At 37.4% G+C, this 12,429-nt stretch overlaps 1 protein-coding gene across 2 annotated transcripts; it reads left to right on the top strand.

Annotated features, from left to right (window-relative positions):
• The first annotated feature begins 4,484 nt into the window (after positions 1-4,484).
• eloa (elongin A) lies at positions 4,485-11,928 on the top strand. 2 transcript variants are annotated; one of them, XM_066674602.1, is made up of 13 exons: positions 4,485-4,585; positions 4,962-5,142; positions 5,668-5,724; positions 5,852-5,964; positions 6,267-6,715; positions 6,989-7,260; positions 7,533-7,644; positions 7,797-7,949; positions 8,136-8,233; positions 8,953-9,133; positions 9,226-9,361; positions 10,909-11,054; positions 11,237-11,928. In XM_066674602.1, exons 2-13 carry the CDS (start codon positions 5,071-5,073, stop codon positions 11,296-11,298), a joined length of 1,851 nt encoding a protein of 616 aa, XP_066530699.1. In that variant the 5' UTR covers positions 4,485-4,585; positions 4,962-5,070; the 3' UTR covers positions 11,299-11,928. The 2 variants fall into 2 exon arrangements, with proteins under 2 accessions (XP_066530699.1, XP_066530698.1); XM_066674601.1 differs by having other exon boundaries at positions 4,487-4,585; positions 6,264-6,715.
• Positions 11,929-12,429: the final 501 nt, after the last annotated feature.

Below are 12,429 nucleotides of genomic sequence, written 5' to 3'. Positions count from 1 at the left end.
TTTTAGTTTTTAACTTAAATGCATTTTTTATTTAACTCATGCCATAGAGATTACACTCAGACTGCTGTGAGGCAAAACAGTTCCTGAAAACATTCAGTTTTTCACATTTCATAAATATATTTTGTTCTTATATTTAGGAACATCAGAAAACATGAAAAACTCATTTTGGATTGTAAATAGAAAACAGAGAGAGAGTGTGTTACTTAAGTGTACACTATTTTACATCAGAAATGAGTGAATGGTTCCATACTGTAAACATGTAGTAAACTCACACTTTGAAAATCAATTATTAATTATAGTATATTTGAGCTAAATATAATGTAGATGTGTGTTAAAAATAACTTTTCAATCATTCACAAATCATTCACGTTATAACTCAACTAAAAAGTAAAAAGACAGGAGAACACACAGGGCTGAAGCATATCTAAACACTGTTTGTGTACACCTATAGGCTTACACGCAAATAAAGTATGAGGCACAGGTGCAATCAAGTCACCACCTAAAAATATTCTGAAGCCACAGGAGAGCATTGCTGGGGCCACACTGCTTAAATTACCTTCCCAACGCCATCTGCCCCATGTTCCCCTGTGAATCCCCACTTTCAACATCTCTCTTATTCTCCACACCAAGCTTTATCACTGTTCTCAGATTCAGGTGCACACAGGCTTCCGTTGTTGTGGAAACCCATCTGTCGTACAAATACAGATATGCTTTAGAACTGCTGCCATGGATACAGGGGGGTGTCCATTTTCCTTTACATCACTAAAAATCTCTGAAAGATCACTGAAAAAAAATATCAGAAAAATTGATTGTCAAAGGAAATATTAAGGTGATTTAAGGTAATCACTTCTGCATTAAAAGGTAATGATTTGTCTGCATATAAAGTGTAAGGAATACACTTGAATGCATAGTTTTAAAAGTCAAAGAGGTACATTAACTTTGTGTCCAAAAGCGTCTAGGGATAATTGCTCATATAGGCCTTAGTTTGCACACACACACACACACACACACACACACACACAGTTTTATTTGTTTTCTTAGAAAAGTATTGCCGATAGAATGTGATGCTCTGGAGCACCAACACATAAGTCTAATGTGACCAGGACCAATGACAAAAGAGCTAGAGCTGTATAAACCCCAATGCACTGGACTTTGGAGCAGTGAAGTGAGGTTCATGGTCCAGAAGTAATCATCCAACATCAGTTCCTGAAAACTAAATCAACAGTTGTATCAACAATTCTCTAAAATGTAATACTGTGTAGAATTCCTTATTAAGAAATTATCATATTGTTGTTGTCCAAAGAAACACATGTATCTCAGTTTTTGTCAAGTTTACTACATTATTTTAAAAATAGCAGCCATCCTTCACATTATGTAAATAAAGTAGACCAATTGAAATGCTCCAAAAATTACTTGAAACTAAATATTTTTATGTTGATCTCTGACTGAAAGTAAAATGTTTTATCGTCAGCAGTGGAAGATATTAGCTTAGTTTTTCTTTTGACAGGGACGATACATTACTCTTGTCTTTGGATAACTCTGATGCATGAATAAGAGTATATATATGAAACACATGCTTTAGTACTGTCTATTTTAGAAAGATATGTCTATGGCACACTTCCAGTGAATCTAGGGCCATGTGTGTTTGATGCTGTAATATACTTACACAGCATAAAATTAAGATTAAAAAATGTTATTTACTAAACATATATAGTGACTAAACTGGTACGATAAATGTGCTATTGTAAAGATTGATTTTTAAAGGTTGGAATAACATTTTGCATGGCAAAGTCAACTATAGCAAAACATGGGAACCAATATGTATATATAAATAAGGCAAAGGTCAATGCTGGATAACATTTTGTTTCATTAACTTACACTGAATGTAAAAAAAATAAATTAAAAAATCATAGGTGGTAGTTTACAAGATTGATAGCTGCTTGTACCATCCAAGAGATCATTGCTGGCTGACAAAAATGTCTGTCATCTAGCATCAGGTTAGCTAATTAACTCCAGCCTTGTGCAGTGATGTTACACTGATAGCAATTTGAAAAACTTGGAAGTACTGTGTAATAGGAAGAGTAATATCTAGATGGAATTAGCAAAGACTAAACCATGGGGTGAGAACTGCACAGAAGATTTGATCACATATGAATAAATCAAAGGTTTATATTCGCAAAATGTATTTGCTGCTCTGGGTGTGACAATTGAATAAATGTTTTAAACAGCTCAGGTGAAAGGGGGTTAAGGAGTATGATGAGAAGTACAGACAGCATGGAGGTTTTACTAGATGAAGGGTTGGGCTAGTGAAATGTGATAAGTTAGAATCCTGCCCTTGTCTGGCAGCAGTGCCACTACACATGAAATATATATTTAGGGAGTAAGTTGGAGTTAAGCAGACAGCCAGTGAAGGTTTGGGAGTGGAAAATGGAGCAAAAAACTAGCTTGAGGCATGAGGATAAGTTGAGATGAAAATTTGAGTTGATGGTAACTTGAATGATTTCAGGCAGCTGTTGTGTTTGTGAGTGGTTGATCTTAAAGCTGAGAGCATGTTTTGTTTCTGTACATGACCCACCTGCCTCAGCCACAGCATTCCTGCCACTATCTCTGTTCGTTATTTATAGAGCTGAGAAACATGGTGGGCTGCCAGAACTGGAGGAGGGACAAGCTTTCCTCTACATGTCATTCAGTGTTTTTGGTCCATGCCATGTAGATTTAAATTTAGCCAGTCTTACGAGAGATGATTTTGATATAGATTTATGCTCTAATGCATGCTGGCCTGAAGCCTTCATGTGCAACTGCTGTAGCCAAGACATGAAAGTCTTCAAAAAATATGTAGCAAAATTAGACTGCTGATAAGGTACTGTGGTATTGTAAAAGTGCTAATTGTAATTGTAATTCTCCATTATCTGAACACCAGTTCCATCCAAGGTCCCAAAAAGGATTAATGTATTATTATGAATTATTATTCATCCTTGCACTCTGGCTCACTAATGACAAGCAAGCATGCAAATATATTAAGGAGATGTGAAAATGCTTTACCTTATTTCGCGCAGTCTTATCACTCTATTCTCTCCTTTTTTCTCTCTTTCAGCTTTCTTTCACTTCTTTACAAAATCCCGTTCCTTTCCTGAGTTACTCTACCCTTCTGTCCTCTGTCTGTCTGTCAGAGCACTGACGATTTCAGAGTTTGAAACAGGCAAGGTCCAGCCAAGACCCCGTAACATTACTCCCAAGGCCTCAGCCCCACCTGGACCTCTATCTCCTTATACAGCCAGCCACCCCTCCCCACCAAACATAGTCGGCATCCAGCCTGCATCCCTGCCCCAAACTTGAAATGGAAAAGAGACTAGCCACACAGTTTTTACAACCATGCCAACATGAGAGTATTTACAGGATGCTGAACTGAATACACTCACAGCTGTGACTGTTTGTCCTTATGTGTGTGTGTGTGTGTGTATATATATATATATATATATATATATATATATATATATATATATATATATATATATATATGTAGATATAGATATATATTTTTTTTTTTTTAAGAAAAAAAAATTGTCGATTTCAGTTTCTCCTTCTCCTAAAAAGTAACTTTTTTGGAAATATGTGTTGTTTTGAATGAAAGCAACAAAACTGATTTTTTTGTTTGTGTAGTGTTACATGTTATTAGATGGTATTACACGCATGGCGTCAAAATAGGTTCTAAATTTCTGAGGAATAAAAAACAGAATCCATAACCAATAAATGTCATGTTGTAATTGAGTAAAACTGTCAATAATATTCAGAGTTATAAAAACAGGTTTGTAAACAGAATATGTTGTTATATGTGTAATATGTATGTTAAGCCCCGGCCACTCATCAGATCCTGCACACCCTGCTACGTCAGCGAGAGCGCGCCAATCTTAAAAAACGCCGGTAAACACAGTTAAGCCATATCAAATATTTATTAACGATTATGTATTTTAATGATGCACAGTTCCTCACAGAGACTTAGAGTCATTTTGCAGTCAGGGTTAGGGTGTACAGAATCTGCTGGGTGGGCGGGGCTTAACTTAAGTAGCCAATGACTGTCTAGATCCCGACCCCCGTCAAAAGTCAAAAGCGAAAAACTTCTGGAGGCGAAAGCGAGACTGAGAGAAGCGCAACTGATAAAAAGTGGAACGGATTCTTCAAGAATAGTCCACTTAAATTAGATGATTATATGCAGAAATATTCTGTTTACAAACCTGTTTTTATAACCCTGAATATTAATGACAGTTTTCTCAATTATAAAATGACATTGGATTCTGTTCTTTGGTTCTCAGAACTTTAGAACCTGTTTTGACGTCATATACATGTTCTTAATGTAGGTCACTTACTGAGTATACTTAAGTGGTTTGCTGGGTTGTATTTGTTTCAGTACAGATATGACACTGACGGAACCCTTTGTATTGCACAAAAATGCAGTTTCTTCATTTTTCAAATACTCAGTTTAACTACTCTCTCTGTGTTCTCCTGAAACAAATTATAATTCAAAGGAGACTGAACAGCTGCATCCTATCTATCAAAAAAAGGCCAGATTTCTACATCAGCATCAATTGTGAGTGGTTTACGAACATTTACCAACCATCCATTTCCAAAATTTGTCACAAGAATATATTGCTTAACATCATATTTATCTATTTTGTTACAGACTAAATAAGAATATTAAATAAAGTGAAGTATGTTTAGAAGCAATGTCAAATTTAAGTAGATTTATATATAATGTTAAGTGTTAGATTTAGCTAGGGATGGTTAAAGTGTACCATTAGGTTAATGTTTATGCTAGTAATACTCATGGCTAATGTTAATGTATGACCACCGTTAAGGGTTAGGGTAAGTCTCGAAATGAATGGTAGTCTGTTTAAATGTATGTATGTTTTTATTTTGTGTGTTTATTGTGTTTACTCTGTGTGTGTGTGTGTGTGTGCTCGCAGCGTGCTTAGTGACGTGCTCTGTGACGTGTGTTCCGGACGTGTCCATGTGAAGCGTTCCACAGTGAGCGCTGACTTGCTGCGGTTTCCGGCGCTATGTAGCAGCTGAAAGATGGCGGAGGATCTACTGGAATCGGTGGAGAAGTTACAGTCGCGGCTCTCATACAATCAGGAGCCTCGCAAGGTACGAGCCGCTCAGTAACCCCCAGAGAATACAGAGTAGGGACGGAGAATGGAACACTGTCCATGTTTAAATCTTGTGCTGTGGACAAATCCTCGAGTCGATGCGGAAAAGTGTCTTGAGATCGTTCACTGTTCATTTACAATCGAGAATCACGGGCTCGATCCAAACTGAAAGAGTCCTGTGTACTTCAGCGGTAGACCTGTTAAGTTACCCACGATTTAAACCCTCTACACTGACCCTGTGCCGTTTGATCGAGCGCTGTGGAATGACAGACTTGTTTGATGATCGCAGATGATAATAACAGAGAAACAGGCCGTGAGTGTGTGCGTGTGCAGGGTAGGATGTTCCTTAGCTCACGACAGTCGTCGTCCATACTATCGACATTACAGAGGAACTTACTTCTATTAAACTAAGAGATGTTATTTATCTTTACTCTTTATTGCTAAGTCTGTTAAGGCTGCTAAGCTGTTTTGTAGTAGTCATCTGTCATTGTCCTGGTCATCATTTTGTCATTCCTGTGTCCAGCTACTGAAGACGCTGAAGAGGTTGAGGGAGCTGCCCATGACCGTGGACATCCTTGTGGTATGTTCAAGCAATCTCCATGCTCTTGCTTTAATTTTGTTTTCCAGTAATTGGATCCTCTACTATAAGTTGTCTATATTTCTACCTTGCGTCCAAAATGACAAACAAATACCTTGTGTCTTTCCAGGAAACAGGTGTTGGGAAGACTGTAAATTCTCTGCGTAAACATGACATTGCAGGGGAGGCTGCAAAAAGCCTTGTGGCCAAGTGGAAGAAGCTAGTACCCCAGTCTGGAGATAGGTGAGATCTTGCACTATTTTTTGTGGTAATTCTTTAAAAATGGACAATTCCAGTTTTGCTACAAGTGTGAAGTAAATGACTGTAAGCTTTAGGTTCTAGTTGTATTATGCCTTATACACATGTAAGATTAGAGGTAAAACTGATCTCACCCTAATCTTATTACAATCTTACATAACTGGACATCCTCTTGAACAGCTCAGTTCCCTGGCTGTACAGCAGAACACAAAATCTTTACAGTCCAGACTGTAAATGTATTGCAATCTTAAAAGCTAAAACAGTTAATGTGTTGTAATTAACAGCAGATCGAGCAACCCAAGAGAGGGTTCTTCCCACTCGCGAACAGAGGAGAACAGAAGTTACAAACATGTCAGGGATCCTTCAACGGTTGAGCCTCCACCTGTAGAGATAGAGGAGGAAAATGAAGAAGAATATCAGCAAGCCTACAACGAATCCCCTGAACAGCACTACAGCCCCCAGGACAGCAGAGAACAGGGGTATCAATCAGAGGAGTATGAGAGCCCAGCAGAGGGTCTGCAGCCTAGTCCTCCCTGGAAAGAAATCAAACACAACAAGCTTCACAGAGAGGCAGCAAGGGAACACAGTTCTCATTCTTCTAGGGAACAGGACAGACACAAGCAGTCTGCTCATACTGCAAGTGAGCAGAAAGGTGGTGCTACATACACCACATCCAAGCACAGTCGTCACGCTGTTCCACATGAAAGTAAACGAGAAAAGAAAGGGATCAGTGATGGTAAGTGTTCAGGTGTGTTTTCAGTTGTGAACATAAGTGAATCAATTTAGATATTTTATTATTATGCAGTGAATATCACGATTTACAGTGTATATTTAATGTTAAGTGTGAGGAACAGTGCATATAAAAGACTGTTCATACACACAATTAATAAAAATATAGTACACCAAATAGATTACAGTGATGTTAGACTATACTCAAGACAGTGAAAATATCTGATTGCTGTGCTTCTCAATAAAGAGGTTGTCGACTGCTGTAACCCTGTATTTCCAGGTAGGCCACGGGAAAGAAAGGACAAGTCAGAGTCCACACTGAGTGATGACGAAGCCTATGAGACTCCCACTATGTCTTTTGAATCTATTCTTAATTATGATGAGCCTTCCCCTAATAAGAAGAAGAAGAAGAAACTTTCTCGACCTCCTCATCCTGTTGCCCCTGCTGCTACTATTACTTCTTCAGTCTCGAAAGCCAGTAAGACCAAAAAACGTCCTGAACCAGCTGTTCCATCAGTGTCTACACATACCATGCCAGAGAAACGCAGGAAGGTGAGTGGACTACTACAAATAACTCATGGCTTAGACTCTAGTCACTGGTGATCATAAATCTAATGCTCTATGGAGGCTTTGTTATTGTTTCTTTTCATAATATGTTAATTGGTTAATAATTGTAGTCTTCTCATTTCTAAACTCTTTACAGATGTTTAATGCAACCAAAGAAACAAGAAAAGGAATAATGCTTTTAACATAGGATAGTTTTTTCTATTTACTATTGGCTGATAATGTCTGTGGTTCTCTTCTTTCACTCTTGTTTTTCTCAGGTCATCGATGTGGTGCCTACTCTTCCTGATATCCCTTTGCCAGCCATCCAACCCAACTACAGACCACTGCCTTCAATAGAGGTTACCCCACTGTCCCCACAAAGACGTAAAGGTTTGAATTTTGTCACTAAAAGCTTTAACATTTTTATTACAGGTGGACGTTACCCATATCAGAAAAAGCATTAAATAACTCTACAGAACATATCTACTTTGTTTTTGTTTTTTTTCAGTAATTGATCAGCTTTTCCTTCTGTGTTTCTCCAGTTCCTGTATCATGTGAGGAACATAATGCTGGATTTACAGGGCAGCGTTTCAACTCTAAAATGGTGGTGTACTCTGGCTCTAAGACTTCTTACCTGCCCAAGATGATGACCCTATATGAACAGTGTATTAGAGTTCTGCAGAACAATATTGATTGTGAGTTGCATTCTGAAATATAAGACATTTGAATGAGTAACTTTTTCATAGTTATCAGTCTTCTACAGATACACATTTATGAGCAGAATTTTCAAACAAGGTCTAGTGCTTTAAATTTTCCATGATTACTCTAAGAAATGAGCCCAACACAACTTGGTGTAGTAATATGTCATGTTCCTTCCTCAGCTATTGATGAAGTTGGTGGTGTGCCTTTTGAGATTTTGGAGCCGGTTCTGGACAGATGTACTCCAGAACAGCTATACCGCATTGAACAGGTTAACCAGGTGTGAGCTTACACACAGTAACAGTGCAGTAACATTCACTCAGTGTATCAATCATTAAGCACAGAACAGCAACAAGATTAAAATCAGCTGTGCAAACCAAGTGCATCTTAAGCTTTAAGAGTTTAGAGCTTCAGATGCACTTTGCTTGTGCATCTGATGAAGGACCTCTGTCCGAATCTTCCTGTAATTGTACTACCTCTGAATATAATCTGACAACATTCAACACAAAAAGGTTTAATAATTATTCAGGTTGGAGCTATAATGCCACATAGAAATCTGGAAACAGATTCATTTTTTTCTTATGTCCTCCTGAGAAAAGTAAAGTAACAAAAAGGTGGTTGTGAACTGCCAAATTCACAGAGATAGTCAGGTGAAGAAAAGGGTTTCATGGTGAGATTAATTGCTGGTTTAGTGGTTACAGAGGTGGAGAAGGTCTGGCAACCAACACAGCATCACTGAGCTAGTGGAAAATAAATCTACTTTCGTTTAGAATATAATTGGGTTTGATGCTATATTTTTCAGTATGGTTTAGTTACCTGTGATGTTCTGACAGGTTGAGGGGAGTATAATTTACCTACAAAACTCACTCAACCATCAAAAACTTAACATTTAAAATATTCTGGGCTGTTAAGTTTACCTGGAAGTTGCTTTGTTATTACTGTGACATTAATCTTATTAATTGTGCTATGTTACAATAAATATGTCTTTACTCTCTCAAGCATTTCATTGAGGAGTCAGATGAATTGTGGATGCGGCACTGTCAGCGGGACTTTAAACGTGAAACTCCACAAGAGTATGAATCCTGGAGAGAGCTCTACTTGCGTCTACATGATGAACGGGAAGAGCGGCTTCGCCTGCTCACTCAAAACATCAGCTCTGCTCATGCCAACAAGCCCAAGGGTATTTACTAACTTAAATAAAACAAACATTGACATTAGAACATATACTTTCTGTAGTGAGTTAAAATGAGATTTCTGATGTGAATCTGACAGGCCGGCAGGTAAAGATGGCATATGTAAATTCAGTTGCTAAGCCCCCTCGTGATGTCCGGAGGAGGCAGGAGAAGTTTGGGACTAAAAATGGCTCTACCAGCACCAGTGTTATGGCTGCTGCTCCGATTCCAGTAAAGTGAGTGAATGTAGTTTTGGCTTCAAGTTCCTTACGGTAAATGTAGAAGTATAAACTGATCCGCCATAATATTAACACCGTCTCCTTGTTTCTAAGCTCACTGTCCATTCGCTCAGCTCCACTGAACATACACATTCACTTTGTAGTTCTACAATTAGAACTAAAACCAAGAGAACAAAGAGCAGGTATTATTTGGATGGTGGATCATTCTCAATGCTGTAGTGACACTGATGTGGTGGTGTGTTAATATGTGTTGTGCTGGTATGAGTTAATCAGTTTTGAAACACCTCAGTGTTACTGCTAAACTAAGAATAGTCTACCTACCAAAAACATCCAGCCAACAGCATCCAGTGAGCACTGCTGAAGGACTGGAGGATGGCCAACACAAAATGCAGCAACAGATAAGCTACTGTCTCTGACTATACGTCTATAATACATTGAAGGTATGTGTAAGAGAGTTTTAACACAGTTTTTAAAATTTCCCACAACACTGCAATGTCTTCTCCACTTATACCAGTGCAGCACATGCTAACATCACACCACTACTACATTGGTGTCACTGCAGTGCTGAGATCAGTCCACCACCAATGAACAATGAAAAGCAGGGTGAAAAAGACAAAATAAGCAAAAGTTGGCCTCCAGTTTGTAATTGAAGAACAACAAAGTGGAGCTGAGGGAATGGACAGTGAGTGTAGAAACAAGGAGATTGTGTTATTGTTGTGACTGGTGTATATAATTTTACAGATAATGCCTATGAAAAATGTTGGAATATCTGATGTTTCACTTGGCTTTGTAAAGCATGCATTAAACAAAATTAACTTATTTAAGGGATAATTACATTATATTACTTAATGCCTCTCCAGAACACATTAGAGGAAATGTTTAAAAAAAACAACCCATTATTTTCTTTTAGATTAAGGTCCATCATTTTTATAAACAAGAATATCTAAATTTTGACCGCTTATTGTAGAGTGTCAGCGTGTCATTACGTCTTGGTTGTATTCATGTACACTACACAGTGATTGATGTCTTTTAATTGTTATAATTCTGTTATATCTAAGATAAATGTTGCTCCAGTGTTCATAATGTAAGCTGTATTTAAAATTGCAGCATAACGGATCAGTTTCCTCCCACGTTCCAAAAACAGATGTTGGTAGGTGGATTGGGGACTCAAAAGTGTCCATGGGGGTGTATCTGTGTTGCCCTGTGAAGGACTGGCACCCCCTTTGGGGTGTGTTCCTGCCTTGGGCCCAGTGATTCTGGGTAGGCTCTGGACCCACCGCGACCATGAACTGGATAAGCAGTTACAGACATTGAATGAATGAATGAATTAATTAATTATTCCCATATATAATAATTTTGTTTGAGAATGTTCAGCTTATTCAACAAAAAATGTTTGTCATGTCATTTCCAGGAGTAGTAGAAAAGCTCAAGAAAAAAATTGAATTTTGCTGTTTTAAAATATCATGTACAAATCAGCATATAATGGGTTGCTGTGCACTCTGCTTAATGATTTTACTTTGTGCATTTCATAATATCTGTTTCAGAATCAAACAATCAATGCCTCACTGCTCCTCCACTCAGTCAAGTGAAGGTGGTCAGTCTTCCCAGAGCAGTCCTCCTGAATCCTCTCGTTTTTCTGCTCCAAGCAGCAGTGCTGGCCAGGGAACCAGAGACAAACCACAGGTTAAAAGTGAGTAAACAAAGATACCGACATTTATTTGAAGATGCCATGTATTACAGTATTTTAATTCAGTTTGTTTTGAAATCTTTCAAATGATAATACAGTAAAATTATGGAGGCTGTGACTGTGTAAAATTGAATCAAAAGTGATTATTGTATTCTTTATCTGATTTTTATCCTTTTTGTTTTCAGAAATTGCCCCTATGATGGCTAAAACTATCAAAGCTTTCAAGAACAGATTTTCTCGACGATAAAGTAACATCAGAGACTGTTTTCCTGTTCTGAAAGGGTGTAGAGTTATTTCTTATTTTAATGTAATTTCTCCTCTCCTCTTATGTTTTTATGCCTTTAATTGTGTCCATGCAGATCACTGGAAAAACTGAAAGATAAACATATATATAAACACACACACACACACACACACTAAACAGTCTCGTCAGGGCATGTAGGAATTTTCTAACTTTAAAACCAACCACACACTGTACAGTACATTACACTACGATGGGACATTGGATATTACTGGTTATTATGCCATAAGTATTTAATTTGCTTTGCCAGCAAAGCATTCTGAAACTTTGCTCTTGAAAAACTATCCATAATAGTGAGAGTGCAAGCATTTGACTTTTCTCAGCTTTATTTAATCTACAGCGATGGAAAGGAATTGTATGATTGTGTATGGCAGTGATTTACTTAATTACACGAGAGGAGAAAGAGGGGTGGAATCAGTCAGTGGTCAAAAGCCTGCCCCTCCACTTGACTGTATTTATTTTCAGTCTGTGGACCTTGTTTTCCTGAACTTGGCCCTAAATGGAAGAGGATCAAACGTAGTCCTTTTAATAGATTTTAATAAATGTTTTATGGACATTTTTAATAAAATGAACATTTGCCTGCATTCTGTTTGTTGAATTTGTTATTAATGACCTGATGTTCACCTGATGTCAAAGACGACATGTATTTGCAATTTTTGATCAGGCTTTCAGTTCAACATGTAAAATTGGTAGAAGTTTACATACCAACTATAATAATAATAACTGGAATTTATTATTATTATTATTTTTTAATAGAATAGCATTTACATTTTCACCAGAAAGAAGATTTTCAACTTTTGTCACTAAAAATTACAAAACATTTCCGGTTTTAAAAAATAAAAATAATTAAAAAAAAAAATATATATATATATATATATATATATATATATTTATTACTGTTGCCTTCGGTCTGTTATTTTATGGTCGCTAGGAGGCGCATTACACAAATCTCAGCAAGGAGATCTGACAGGATGTGTCTCAATACCAAGTAAGCGCTCGCTATTTACTTTCTACATAGGCATCTGTGCCAAGACCATATCAGACAAATGATATCCATTACATTAAAGAATAAATCGG

The sequence above is a fragment of the Hoplias malabaricus genome, chromosome 6 (assembly GCF_029633855.1).
Source record: "Hoplias malabaricus isolate fHopMal1 chromosome 6, fHopMal1.hap1, whole genome shotgun sequence".
Classification (NCBI taxonomy): domain Eukaryota; kingdom Metazoa; phylum Chordata; class Actinopteri; order Characiformes; family Erythrinidae; genus Hoplias; species Hoplias malabaricus.
Note: the sequence above shows the minus strand (reverse complement) of the source record. Positions and strands in the feature narration are given on the sequence as shown.